Here is a 15122-nt window from a genome sequence, read left to right on the forward strand (position 1 = left end):
ATATTTGAGTTTATGAAGATCAGTAATAATAAATGTAGCCAAACTTTACATAGAGGAAGTGGAAAGTAAAGCTCTTGGTACTTTCAAAGGGATGGCACCTAGCCACTGGTACAGATATGTAGATGACACCTGGGTCAAAATCAAAACCCATGAAGTAGAAGCCTTCACTCGTCACATTAACTCAGTGGATAAATACATACGTTTTACCAGGGAGGACACCAGAGGTAACAAGTTACCATTCCTGGACTGTGCGGTGCTTATCGAGGAAGATGGAAGCCTCAACATGGAAGTTTACCGGAAGCCCACACACACAGACCAGTATCTCCTCTTTGACTCCCACCACCCTCTGGAACACAAACTTGGGGTGATCAGGACCCTACAACACCGGGCGGAAAGTGTTCCCTCTAAAGCAGAAGGGAAACAAAAGGAACACACACACACATTAAGAAAGCCCTCAAAACATGTGGTTACCCCAACTGGGCCTTCATCAAACCAGCCAAGATGCACAGGAATGAAGGCCAAACACAAACTACAGAGAATAAGAAGGACAAGAGGAAGAACATTGTTATCCGTTATGTGGCAGCTTGTCAGAGAAACTCAGAAGAATTTTCTCCAAGCATGACATCCCAGAATACTTCAAACCAAGTCACACCCTAGGCAAAAACTGGTTCATCCCAAGGACAAACCCGCCAAACACAAGATCAGCGATGTAGTGTCTCCTGTCCAGTGCAGTGAAGAGTGCTCAGACCTCTACATTGGAGAAACCAAACAGCCTCTACACAAACACACAACATAGAAGAGCCACCTTGACAGGACAAGACTCAGCTGTACATCTGCATCTGAAGGTCAAAGGTCACTCTTTGAGGATGCCAATGTTCACATTTTGGACCGTGAAGACAGATGGTTTGAAAGAGGATTAAAAGAAGCATCTAGTTGGACTTCCGGTTTGGCCATGGTAGAGTGAAGATGAGTTCTTCGGTGGCTCTTACAGCTATTTTTGTTAAAAGTTTTGACAATCATCAAAGTGAGACAAACCAATCGTAAGCGACCAGAGGCCCAGGAATTGTCAAAAGTCCTGTCCTCAGCTAAAACGTCACCAAAAAAGGTAAATGCAAAACCACGGCTGGCTGAAGCGGAGGGCCTCAGCGAAACCTCAAGGGAAAATGAAGGTGCCAGCCCACACACTGGGGCTACCATTGAGAAATACACCGGGGGCAACCAACAAATGCTCGCCACAATTGCTTGTCTCGAGGCCAAACTGACCGAAATGAAGGCGGACATTTGTGATACACTGCGAGGCGAAATTGCTGCTCTGAGGGCCGAAAAAGATGCGACTATCTCCTCCCTGAAAGGGAGATAGAGAATCACAACGCTCAACTTAAAGATATTGAAGACACAGCTACAGGCACGTCAAATACCATTGTGGAGTTAGAGAAAAAAGTTACACAACTTTCGGTCCAAGTTGAACAGCTGACTGAAAAATGTATAGACCTAGAAGGACGTTCAAAGAGGCAGAACATAAGGATAGCTGGAGTGCTAGAAGGTAAAAAAAATGGGCAATGCGTGAATGATTTTGTGGCACGACTGTTACAAGACGCATTGGAGCTAAATGAAACGCCGCTGCTGGATCAAGCCCACAGAGCCCTGCGGGTGCACCCGCTTACACCGCGGCACCTGATTGCACGGATTCACTACTGTCACACTATGGAGGAAATACTACGCAAAGTTTAGAGCAAAAAAAATCTGAAGTATGGAGAGGACCGCATTCAGATTTTTCAGGACCTGCCACAGGCGGTGGTGAAGTGCTGCGCTGCATTTACTCCAGGTAGGATTCTGCTTCGGGACAGCACACTGCTATGCACAAGAACATTTTGGACATAAATAGGGACAGCACCGCAACAATCGTTTGTTGTTGGACGTCTGGGCCCGGGGACAGATCCTAATACTAAATGTGTCTTACTGGATGATATTACTCACACAGACTGCTCAGACGTGGTTAAGGTACTGTAAATGCATTTCAAACAACTCCTTATTTTGTCTAATGTCTCTAATATTGAACAAAGTCCACAGTTTCTGTTACAGTTATACTTCTGGATCTGTTACGCTCACTTTGATTTAAACTGGAGATATCCACAGAGTTGCGTTTATAGTGTGGAAGTTTTAGATAAGCATCTCATTAGTTACAGGTTTTATGTTGGCATCCCCTTAGCTTCTTTACTTTTACTTTTAGCCAAGATTGATAGGGCGTGGATGCATTTTTTGTGTTCAGTATGGTTTTGTTTTCATGTGTGGGAGGTGTGTGTGTGTGTGCGTGTGTGTGTGTGTGCGCGCGCGCGGGGGGGTGGGGGGGGTACACCCTGACTGCGAAAATAGAGAAAGTACTACAAAAACAATGCTGCAAATGGAACATCAATGCAAGATAATGTAGATGTGAAGGAGAAGAGGGCAGAATTGACATTTTGTACATGAAATGTTAAAGTTATCAATGAGCCTATCAAAAGAGGCAAGTTGTTATCCCACTTAAAATTTTTTTTTGCAAGAAACTCAATTGAAGAATGATGCTCATAATACACTTAGGTGCAGGTGGGTTAACCAAATATACCATTATATATTTTCTGCTAAGTCCAGAGGGGTGGCTTATTAATTAAAAAAGGTGTTCCCTTCGAACAACATGTACTATAGCAGATAAAAATGGGAGATACTTACTAGTTACTGGGAGATACATGCCACTCCAATTACATTGTTGATTATTTATGGGCCTAATTACGACGATCCGGAGTTTTACAGAAACGTCTTTAGTTTGATTCCGTACACAGAAAATGCCAGTTTAGTAAATGGCGGCGACTTTAATTTAGTACTAGATCCATATTTAGACAAATCTTATACAAGGTGGCTTACACTGGGTAAGAGTAGCAGATTGATTAAAACCTATATGGAAAATATGAATCTCCGTGATGTATGGCGAACCCTAAACCCAACTGGTAGAGAGTACTCTTTTCACTCTAGCACACATAATGTTTACTCCAGGAACAATTATCTTTTGGCAGATGGGAGAATGTTGCCTTATGTACATAACGTTACTTACCATAACATAATTATTTCTGATCACTGTTCAGTTACCTCCTCCCTTACACTTTGGGAACTCGCTCGGAAGCAAATAAGCTGGAGGCTCGACCCACAGCTGCTGAATAATTTAAACTTTCAGTATTATTTAAACTCTCAGACTTCATTGATTTTTGACATAAACGATACAAGTGAAACTTCACCGGCTGTACTGTGGGAAACTTATAAAGCCTATATTAGGGGGTGCATAATATCATTTCAGGCTTCACAGAACAAGAAGAGCAAAGCAAATCTGGATAAATTGGAAAAGCAGATACATAACTTGGAAGCTGATAATGCAAGGACACCTTCTTTAGATAAATATAATAAGATATGTGCATTAAATATAAAATTAACCAAATATTATCTAGTAACATTAATAGAGCATTCATCTATATAAGAAAAAAAATACTTTGAATTTGGGGACAAACCACAAAAATTACTTGCAAGACAATTAAAGAAGCTTGAAAGCGATAGAACGATTCACAAAATCAGATCCGAAAATGGAAACCTCGTCACATCTCATAAAGACATTAATGATAGTTTTAATCACTTTTGTGAATCTCTATATATATCTTGTTTCACTGCAGAGCCAAATGACATGCAAGAATTCCTAGACAATTGTAAACTACCGGTGCTAAATAAGGAGGAGCAAAGGATTCTTAATGCCGGTATTACAAGTGAAGAAATAAATAAATCTATTGGCCTGTTTAAAAATTGCAAGAGTCCAGGCCCAGATGGGGAATGAGTTCTATAAATAACTAAAGGCCAAAATTGTTCCTTACTTACTTAAATTATACAACCATGCATATAATGTGGAATCCCTACCACCGACATTAAATCAATCAACTATTATCGTACTAACTAAAAAAGGTAAGGACTTGGAGCAGGCGGCTTCGTACAGACCGATTTCTTTATTAAACTCTGATCAAAAAATCTTGGCAAAAATACTCGCGATACGACTTGGTACAGTCATGAGTAAACTTGTACATTCAGACCAGACGGGCTTCATACCATGGAAAGTTCCTTCAACAATCTCAGGCACTTATTCAATGTTATTTATTCTAAGATACAACAGGATTTAATACTACTTAGTTTAGATGCCGAAAAGGATTTCAATCAAGTTGAATGGCCATATCTCTTAGCTGTATTAGAGAAGTTTCAGTTGGGACAAGAATTTATTTCTTGGATTAAAGTATTATACAAAAATCCCACTGCTAGAATACTCACAATCAAACTCTGTCCACTCAGTTTAAACTGAACAGAGGATCCAGACAAGGATGTGTTCTTAGTCCATTATTATTTGCTCTTGCTCTGGAACCCCTGGCAGAGACAGTTCGTACTCACCCAGATATACACGGTTATAGCACAGCATATACTACTAATACTATATCACTTTATGCTGATGACATTCTACTGTATATAACACAACCACAAATTTCTGTTCCAATAATTCTTTCTATTATTGATAAGTTCAGCAATTTCGCAGGTTACAGAATAAATTGGGGAAAAGTGAAGTATTACCCATTAAAATAGAAAATTGTGAGTGTCTTGCATCTCTCCCTTTTAAAGTGTCTTGGGAAAAGGTTACATATCTGAGCATTGTAGTAACCAAAAACTACACCTCCCTGGTTAAGGAAAATGTCCTTCCTCTCCTGGAGAAGCTAAAGAAAACTTTAAGTTTTGGAGAACACTTCCCATTTCATTGATCGGAAGGGTGAATTCAATAAAGATGGTATTTCTCCCACAATTTTTGTACCTACTTCAAAATATACCTGTCTTTTTACCCAAATCATTTTCAAAAGATTGGATGGAATTATTATGCCATTTATATGGAATTACAAAACTCCAAGAGGAGTCACAGGAAATATTAGAAAAATAGGGTTTTTTATTTTAACCCAAAAAAATCAAAATTACAAAATGCTGAGCTCATAAAAAAGGTCAAAGAAACAAAACTGAACTCAGGCAAAAAATGTGCACAAACAAAACATAACTGACCCACAGGGGTATATATGCTGGCTGATCAGACCATTAACACACAATAGGGATAACTAAACAGAAAACACCAACTACACCAAACACCACAATAAAGCTAAGTTTGTTAATAAACTAAACACCAAAAAAAAACCACAAAAAAAAAAACAAAATCTTAAAGCTTCCAAATACAAATATTCACTTAAATGGAAAAGCTTTATTTAACTCAAGAAACTAAGTCCCTCCCCTAAACAGAAACTGGTGGTGCAGTCCAATTTGTCCATTGTGTTCAGGTGTGGTCAGCCATGGCCAACATCTTTTGTCAGGCAACTCCCAAGGATCACAGCAGGTAAAGAAACAAAACTAATTATGAGCGTAAACAAAAATGAACCATGGGTTGAGAAAAATACGAGTGAACTAAATGTGCGCGCTTACAAATAGATCAAATGCATGTAGCCCCTCAACTGGCAGCAAAAAAATCACCTGACAAAAACTACATAACGCCTTCTGGTTATTATTGGCTCTGAAAACCCATTTCATAGCCTATTAACTGGCCGTGCTGAAGTGCATTTTATATGGCAGGCTAGACCCTCCCATTTTGATTGACACCTCATGCGGCCAATCATATTAGGAAATGGGTTTGCTAGAGGGGTTACTCAGAGGGCGTCACGTAGCTTTGTCAGGTGATTTGGTGCAGCCAGTTACATGATTGGCCGAATGAGGTGTCAATAAAATGGGAGGGTCTAGCCTGCCATATAAAAGGGACTACAAACGGCCCGTCAAGGGGCCCTGGCCAGTTATTGCAAACTAAAATAATGTTGTTTATATGAATAGCGCATAAGGGAGTTACCGACCTTGCTGCAGTGTGGCCATAGGTTTGGCCATCACAGGGATTTATACTGTTTATGTATTTATTTGCTTTGATTTTGTTTACCTTTTAATCATCTTGTTTTCAACCCTTTACCTTGTTTGTTGTTTTTTGTTTTGTTTTGTTTTTTGAATCCCTAAACATTACTATTATTATGGTTAATAACTTGGCCTCAAGTTTTATTTTCTGTTTTATTTATTTATTTGTTTTTTCCTCTGTGTGTGCAGGTGCCCTAGGTGCATTGTAAAACAAAACAAAGCGAAGCGTAAGTCTTATGGGGCCGTTATACTTTTGTGCTGTGCTTCTAATAAAAATATTCGAAACAGCAAAGGAAAAAAAAAAAAAAAGATGCATCTACATCCACTGTGAACAACCATCACAGAGGAGGTGGATTACATCACCAACTTCCCCCCCTTACAGTGCTGTCCTGAGCTCCCTTCACAGATGTTTGAACCCCATTCACACTTTTGTTACAGTGACCTCAATGGGTCACATGAAACAATGGGGCGAAGTCCCAAGTTGGTTTAATCTAAAACCACTGATTGTAGTGACCCACACCTCCTTTCACATCTGGGCACATGTGATTATGCACATGTGCCCAGGGTTATAACCACCTCCAGGGGACCACGCCCACAGGGGTTTAAATACCTGGGTCTCTCCACCTTTGGTTTGAGAACTGAAGAATCCTTTTGGATGAGAGGAGAAATATCTTCAAGAAACAAAAAGAAGTCCAGTCTCCTTTTTCAAGCTCCAGAGATCTGTTAATGTTTGTACAGTAATGTTTCTGTTAGCTTACCTGTTGGAGACGAGCTCTCATGGATGTTTGCTGAGCGTCAGCATCTCAGTGATGTTAGCTAAAGAGTGAAGACAACAGGAGCAGCTAGGTTAGCTCCTATGTTTTTATTTTTGTCACATTAATATCAACGTTCATTCTGAATAATAAACCTCTGTATGAAATGAATCATCTGTAAACTTTTCAGCTGTTTTGGATGGAAAAATCTTTTGATTTAATTTGAAGCCTTATTTGAACTTTTGGACAGAGGCCATTATAGTTTAATTTTAATAAAAATTCGCTTTAATATGCATTGTTTATTTGATATTTATTATGATGGTCACATTAATGTTAAAAACACTGGATCAGTTTCGAATGCGTATTTTTATGGGTCCTTATTTTAATGATGAGAAAAGACAACAGGGTGATATTCACAGGTGGGCAGGCTTGAACAGGTGAAGTAAGATTGAAAAAATCATTAATTGATCAATAAGATAATTGATGGATTATTTGACTACCAAAATAATCTTTAGCTGCAGCCCTGGTCTTCAGACATGACAACTTGTGACGGTGTGTTTACTGTGTTTGTGTGAAAAAAAAAACATTTTTAAAAACATGTAAAAATCTTGTTTATTCACAGAAACATGTTTGTCACATTATTTTACATTAGACATGTATATATGTAATTTATTCACTATTTCATGTATTTAAAATGGATGATGGAGGATCTCCCTCACTGACATTAACCTGTCTGTCTGTCTGCTTCATGTCCTTCTCTCAGTTCCTGAGGTGGAGATGGAGGTTAAAGAGTCTGTCGTGCTGCCATTTAAAGCTAAAATCAGAAACCCTGAGGATGTGACAGTGGAGTGGAAACACAACGACAAGAAGGTCCACGAGTATCAGAGAAGAAAAAAACAGTCTCACATACAAGGACGCTCAGAGATGAAAGAGCAAATAAATACTGGAGACCTCAGTCTGACCCTGAAACACCTCCAACCTACTGACAGTGGAGTCTACACCTGCACCGTCTGCAACAAGGATGGACTCATGCTGCTACAGAAATCAGTGTTTCTCAGTGTCAGAGGTGAGTGGAACAGCTGTTTGTCCTCATTACAATCCTCCATGAATAAGATCCAAGTCAAACAGCTCCTGATGCATCATGGGAATGTGAGCTACAGAGTTTAACACATTTATCTGTCATAAAAACAAGGAAACAGAAATATTTTAGAAACTTGTTTCAAGCTAACAATAATATTATTTATTAATCAAATAAAGTGAATTCATGTTTTTATACCAAATCTGAGCGACACACTGGACTTCTGTGAGGAGTCAGAAATGAATCCATCATCAGATTCAAACACTAAAACTAATGTTTGTGTTCATAAATGTCAGTAAACACTAACTGTGCTGTGGAGTCTTCATCACAAATAATAATTGGCTTTATTTTATTTTCAACTTTTCCTGTAAGACTGTCATTTTATAGACTCATGATAACAACAACAATTATATTTGAGTTTAAGAAGATCAGTAATAATAAATGTAGTTGATGACCTCTGACCTAAAACCATGTACATGATTTTGTAGCTGCAGTACCCTACAGGAAGATATGGGGGCAGTATTGCCTCCTTTGTCTGCCAATAACAACAATACCAATGAAGAAGAAAGTAACATGAACATAACAACCACACACATATACATAGACACCATACTGAGCAGGTCAGGCCGTTGCTGTGATATGTCAGCACGTCCGCTATATTGGATGTGTCCAAGTGAATGAACTGAACTTCATAAAGAGCCTTTCTGCAAACTTCTTTAAATTAATGCGTCTCATTGACACATTCAAATTTGCACTGATATAAACTGAGAAACTGACAGCACCAAAAATAACATAACTTTCTCTGATAATTATAAATGTTAAATACTCCATGTATGTTAGGGAGCAGCATCAAACCAGCGTCTGTATTTCTAATGTTTTTATGAGTGTTTACAGCTGCTGATGTTTGTAACACTGTTACTGTGATGATAAATGTTACAATAACCAGATCCTGACATGGAGATATAACATCTGCAGGTTTATGAGTTTAAAACTTTTTTATATTTAGTGATTTTATCAGTGAATAAATAAGAGTGACCAATGCTCTTTAATATGCATATTTGATATATATTTATTGTGATGGTCACATTAATGTTAAAATAGACATGATTAGTTTTAAATTCATATTTTTACGAGTCATCATTTTAATTTTGAGCACAGAGAACAAGGTGATATTCACAGGTGTGCAGGCAATGAACAGGTGAGGTACGATTGAAATAATCATTGACTAATTGACCAAAGAATTGACAGATTAGTCGACTACCAAAATAATCTTCAGTTGCAATCCATGTCGTCAGACACACATATTTATGAAATGTTAACCTTTGACGGTGTGTTTACTGTCCTTCTGTAAAATCCTGTTTATTCACAGAGACATGTTTGTCACATTATTTTACATTAGACATGTTTATTCACTAATTTCTGTATTTAAACATAACAGGAACAATTCTGTTAAATTACAGATTATTTTTACAGTGTAGATGATGGAGGACCACTGACACCTGTCTGTCTGTCTGTCTGACTGTCTGTCTGCTTCATGTCCTCCTCTCAGTTCCTGAGGTGTACGCAGTGGGAACAGTTAAAGAGTCTGTCGTGCTGCCATTTAAAGCTAAAGTCAGCATCTCTGAGGATGTGACAGTGGAGTGGAAACACAAAGGCAAGAAAGTCCACGAGTATCAGAGAGGACAAAACCAGTCTCACATACAAGGACGCTCACAGATGAAGAAAGAGCAAATAAATACTGGAGACCTCAGTCTGACCCTGAAAGACCTCCAACTTACTGACAGTGGAGTCTTCACCTGCACCATCTGCAACAAGGATGGCTTCGTGCTGCCAGAGAAAGTATTCAGTCTCAGGGTCAAAGGTGAGTGTAACAGCTGTTTGTCCTCACTACAGTCCTAACCCTGTCAGAGACACTTTAAGTTTGGTAACATGATAACAAACAGCTGATATTCAGGTGTGCAGTAACTGCACTTCCTTTGGCATTCCTGTCAGAGTATTTTAATAAGTACAGATGCAGTAATGTTAATGCTGTCTGTAGTATGTTTATGCAGTTCTACAATAAGAGGATAATTAATTAGAGTAGGCGGAGCTTCAATAAAGTCCAGCTTGTTTTTGTTGGAAAAGCTCGTAGTGTGATCTGTGTCCAAACTCACTGAAGGACAGAAGAAGGTGGTGAACAGAGCAGCCTGAGAGACTCTGTGGATGATTACAGATCATATTCAGAGACATCCTGATACACTGTGTCACTTTATTAGACTCTGTGGATGATTCCAGATCATATTCAGAGACATCCTGATACACTGTGTCACTTTATTTAGACTCTGTGGATGATTCCAGATCATATTCAGAGACATCCTGATACACTGTGTCACTTTATTTAGACTCTGTGGATGATTCCAGATCATATTCAGAGACATCCTGATACACTGTGTCACTTTATTAGACTCTGTGGATGATTGCAGATCATATTCAGAGACATCCTGATACACTGTGTCACTTTATTTAGACTCTGTGGATGATTCCAGATCATATTCAGAGACATTCAGATACACTGTGTCACTTTATTTAGACTCTGTGGATGATTCCAGATCATATTCAGAGACATCCTGATACACTGTGTCACTTTATTTAGATTCTGTGGATGATCACAGATCATATTCAGAGACATCCTGATACACTGTGTCACTTTATTAGACTCTGTGGATGATTACAGATCATATTCAGAGACATCCTGATACACTGTGTCACTTTATTTAGACTCTGTGGATGATTACAGATCATATTCAGAGACATCCTGATACACTGTGTCACTTTATTTAGACTCTGTGAAAAACTCTCTAACTTTATGAGGACAAAGTGAAGCAGCAAACCAACATCAGACACAATCAGTGTTTGAAGTTCAGTCCATCCACAAACCGAAATATTCACTTTTTCTACTCTGTGAAGATCTGTGCATCATCACAGCTTAGAGCCAAAGAGCTGGGTTTAAGGGTCAAAGGTCACCCAGTAAGAAGACACATTTAGGATCCATGTAACCAGTCGGTGTCACAGTCTCCTCTGCTGTATGCAGCATCACATTTGGTAGAGTGATTTCAGGGTCCTGATCCCTGCTTTCTGGAGGGGAACCTGTTTCCTGGATGAAGCAGGTGGACAGGTATGAAACATCTCACCTGACAAGTGAGAAGGAGGCATCCTGGTCAGACGCTGAACCACCTCAGAGGCTCCTCTCAGTGTGGACGAGTACAGATGCAGCCACTCTGAGCTGCTGCAGCAGCTTCCCAGCTGCTGGACTCCACCATCATCATCATCCTCCTCCTCCTCCAGGAGTGTCTGATTTTCACTATGAACATGAGAGTAGATGATGGAGGATCAGACTCACTGACATCTGTCTGTAGGTCTCATGTTCTCCTCTAAGAGACCCAAACAGCCTCAGAGGTCACAGAGGTCAAAGGTCTCCACCTGCTGTCCTCAGAGCTTCACAGCTTCTTCTCTTTGGTTCCTTCACAGCTGCTCTGATAAACTGACTTCTGTCCATCTGATGATGCTGCTTTACAAACACGACTGCACCAAATTCTGATTCAACCTGTTTGCTGTTGTTTGTGTGGGAAATGCAGTTTGTCTCAGTGATGTCATTGATGAGCACTGAGTGGTAGGAACTCAGTTTGATCTCTAGGACAGAATCACTGCACAGCTCTGCCATGTTCATGAAGCCAGGCAGCTTTCATCAGTGTCACTGATCGCTTCCTGCTGTCCTGATTCTGATATTTCCAACATTTTAGAAACGCTCAGACTCACTCTGTTTGTCTGCTCCACAGAAAGTCTTCGAGATCGCCTCAATCCTTCTTCATGGTTCAACAAGAAGGATCCACAGGTCAGTGATGGAGCTCCTTCCTCTGAGTAATGTCCTCTTCCTCCCTCCTTCTCTCTGTTCCTCTTGTTCTTCATCTGTTGTTAAAGTTGGAGTGAATTTGGCTAAAATAATGAACATATTGTTTGTTGGTGGAATAACGGGATGACGTCATGTTCTCTAAGTACACTTTCTTTACCAAAGTCTGAGTTTAAACCTGGAAATCCTTCCAAACAGAGTCACATGTTCACACTGATCCGTGTTCTGGAGTTTCCAGCATGGAGTTATGGAAGAACATTTGTCTGTAATATCAGGGACATATTTACAGAGAGCAGAACTCAGTGGTAACAGTTCTGGATCATTTTCAATAACAGCGTAACAACACATGATGCATTTATTCCAGTCTGTGCTCCTTCTGGGAGACAGAAGCCTTCGGAGTTAAAAAGCTCTCTCACAGGTAGGATGTTGTTCCTGAAGCATCTTTGAAATATGATGTGTTTATGATGCTGATGCTGACACTGAGCCATAGAAAGTATCTGTGGGAGCTGAGCTTGTAAAGGAGGCAGCAGCACAGCAGAGCTTCTTTATCAGAGTTCACCAACAGCAAAAGGCTGCATTAATAAAAATGAAGACCACCTGCTGTTTGAAAGGTGGAATCATGTCTCACATACTATCTGGGTCTTTCAGGAATCTTCTGATCCAATTACTTTGAATCATTTGGTTAAATGAGGAGAAATCTGAGGGGTTAGGACCGCCCTCTGCTCAGGACAGAGACATCATTGTTTTTAGCCTTGTGTGGCTCATTTCTGCAGATGAAGCTGAAACATGTCTGTCTCCACAGGATGGTCCAAAGACTTCAGGAGGAGACGTGTGATGAAGTCAGCAGTAACTCTACATTCAGAGAGAAATCTGTGACCAACCAACACGTACATTCCTCTGAATAGATGAAGTAACTGGGTCTGTATTATCTGCCATTTATTTCTCATCATCCTCTGAGATTGTAATTCCCTAATATGTGACTGTATGTGTGACTGAGATATTTCATATTTCTGTATCAGTGATGTTTTTAAAGCATGAATTTGACGCTGATTTAAATGAAGGTTTCAATCAGAGCCTCCAGAGAATCCTCTGATGAGCCATCAGGCTGGAAGACTTCATTTCAGCTTTCTAACAATAAAGCAGTGTCATCAGCTAACTGTCATATTTTTGTGTGTTTTATACTGTTGTTGATGTTTGGATGACTCAATGAAGATTCACTAATAATGATCATAATCATACAGTGGATTATTTAATAATGAAGACACTACTGATTATTGATCTGACCTATTGATTTGTTTTTGATTCTACTGTTTGTTACTGATCTACTTCATTTTCTTTAACAGTGAAACTGTAAACTAAAATTATAGATCCATGTTTTATTAATAAATTTATGGTTACAAAGGTAAACTTTTGTAAAGTGCTTTATAAATGAAATGTTTTATTATTATTACACACAAAGAAGAAGCAGCGCCTCGAGGTGACTGTTTGCTGTGATTTGGTGCTTTATAAATCAAAGTGATCAATGCAGAAACAGAGCAATGAGCAGACAGCAGCAAACAGAAGGTCTGGAGGATCAATCAGTCTTTATCTGTATGGCACCAAATCAGCAGAGAGAGATCAGGGAGCCTCTGACAGCCCTGACACTGCAAATCAAACTCTCAGCTCATCTCATCTCCTTCACTGCTCCCTCAGGAGGAGGCATCAGCCCTCCTTTGTTACTGTCATCAAATGATGCAGGTACAGCATCACGCACCACACTACCAACACACATGTTTTTTCTGAACCTGACAAACAACAAACTCTGAGATGAAACCAGAGCGTTCTCCACAAAGACACCACAGCAGGTTGGTGGGTAGTTACAGTCACACAGCTGTGGGGGTGGAAGCTCTGCAGTTTCCTCTGAAGCTGCAGGAAGAAACATGTTTCATCCGCTCTCATCTGGAGATTCATATGGAGAGACTCTCTCAGATAGCTGCAGCTTTCAGACCATGTAGGTGGAGAATAACAGCAAACTGGTCTTTGGTGGATTCACGGCTGTTTGGACCATGTGAACCTGAAGTCAGCACAAACTAATCAGTAAGTACTCTTGAAACAAACAGAGTCTTAACAAAGATGGAAAAGTATTACACAGATAAACCACGGCTCTCTGCAGCTGTTTGAACTGGTAGTGTTTGTAGTTAGTGGGAGGGTGAAGTGTTTAGCCTACAATATTACTGGGAGGGGGGGGGTCACAGCCAGCTGCTGGGATGGCTGAGATTTATGAACCGAGAGTACCCATGTACATGTGATTCTTCTGATTCTTTAATATATTAAATGCTTTAATTTGAAACTACAGTGATTTAAATGTCTGCCTTCACAAATAAAAAAAACAAGACTTAACACTTTGAATCTTCCTCTCAGTGTTTTCACCTCTGCTCTCAGGATGAGTCAGTCCAGAACATCAGGATAAATTCTGGTTATTCTGAGGAGATGCAGAACAAGATATTTACAGCTTTAATGAGGAGAATTGTTTGCTGTGATGTTTTCTTCTGACTTTTAAAGGCAGAAGGAGAAGAAACAAAGTTAAAACCTCAAGATGTTTTCTAATATTGTGGAACAATATTTTAGAAACACTATTTACTACTTACCACTTTCTTCTTTCTTGCTCATGGGTGAAGAGCAGGAGAAGATGATCAACACTTGAAATTGTTTTTATGGATCTTGAGTTCATTTTCTACAGATTATTTAATAAAGTCTTCTTTTCCTTGTAGTCATATCAGACACAGTTCAGCACCAAGAAATCAAGAAATATGCAAGACACACCAAAATCACTGACCTGTGTATCTGCCTAATCATTAACTACATACATATGTACAGTAATAACGCCTCACCTGAGTCAGCTGCATCAGCTTCTGTAGTCTGATCTTTCTCATTTTCACCTCCTTTTTGTGGCCGCTCTGACCTGGTGGGCTGCTGTGGGACTTCCACTGGCAGATGGTTGACCAGCAGAAGCAGTGTCCCAGTTTTTCCTGTCATGTCATCTTCAGGATGGAGCACAAACTCTGGATTGTCTGAAACCTGTTCCTTCACAACAAATATCTTATTCTCCCAGTCTGAGCACAGATTAGCAGAGATTACAAACTAAAACCCTTTCACCTGCTTCAGGACCACTCCTCTCACCTTCTGGTCATAGTAGAACTTCCCTTGACTTCAGGCTCATTCAGCACCAGCACTGGTCCATAAACATCTGAGAACACAAAATACAGTTTATGTGCTTCAACTATCAGACACACAGACTTCACTGGAAGAGGTTCATAAAGAGACTCAGCAGTAAATGTAGCCTCACTGTGACAGAGTCGCACCTGATGTGTGACCAGAGGTCTCATTCAAATTCACCACATGTCAAAGCAATCCTGGAAAAGCATCAGGAGCCATCCTGCCTCTC

At 39.8% G+C, this 15122-nt stretch overlaps 1 protein-coding gene across 1 annotated transcript in view; it reads left to right on the forward strand.

Moving 5' to 3' along the window:
- LOC115775855 (CXADR-like membrane protein) overlaps positions 1-13058 on the forward strand; it is a 29935-nt gene extending 16877 nt beyond the window's left edge. Inside the window, exons 3-6 of the mRNA XM_030723374.1 lie at positions 7498-7800; positions 9362-9673; positions 11628-11683; positions 12501-13058. Of these exons, the coding sequence (XP_030579234.1) occupies positions 7498-7800; positions 9362-9673; positions 11628-11683; positions 12501-12533 (704 nt within the window). The 3' untranslated portion in view covers positions 12534-13058. The remainder of the gene's footprint in view (positions 1-7497; positions 7801-9361; positions 9674-11627; positions 11684-12500) is intronic.
- The last annotated feature ends 2064 nt before the right edge of the window (positions 13059-15122 follow it).

This window comes from Archocentrus centrarchus, unplaced genomic scaffold (genome assembly GCF_007364275.1).
Source record: "Archocentrus centrarchus isolate MPI-CPG fArcCen1 unplaced genomic scaffold, fArcCen1 scaffold_24_ctg1_1, whole genome shotgun sequence".
NCBI lineage: Eukaryota > Metazoa > Chordata > Actinopteri > Cichliformes > Cichlidae > Archocentrus > Archocentrus centrarchus.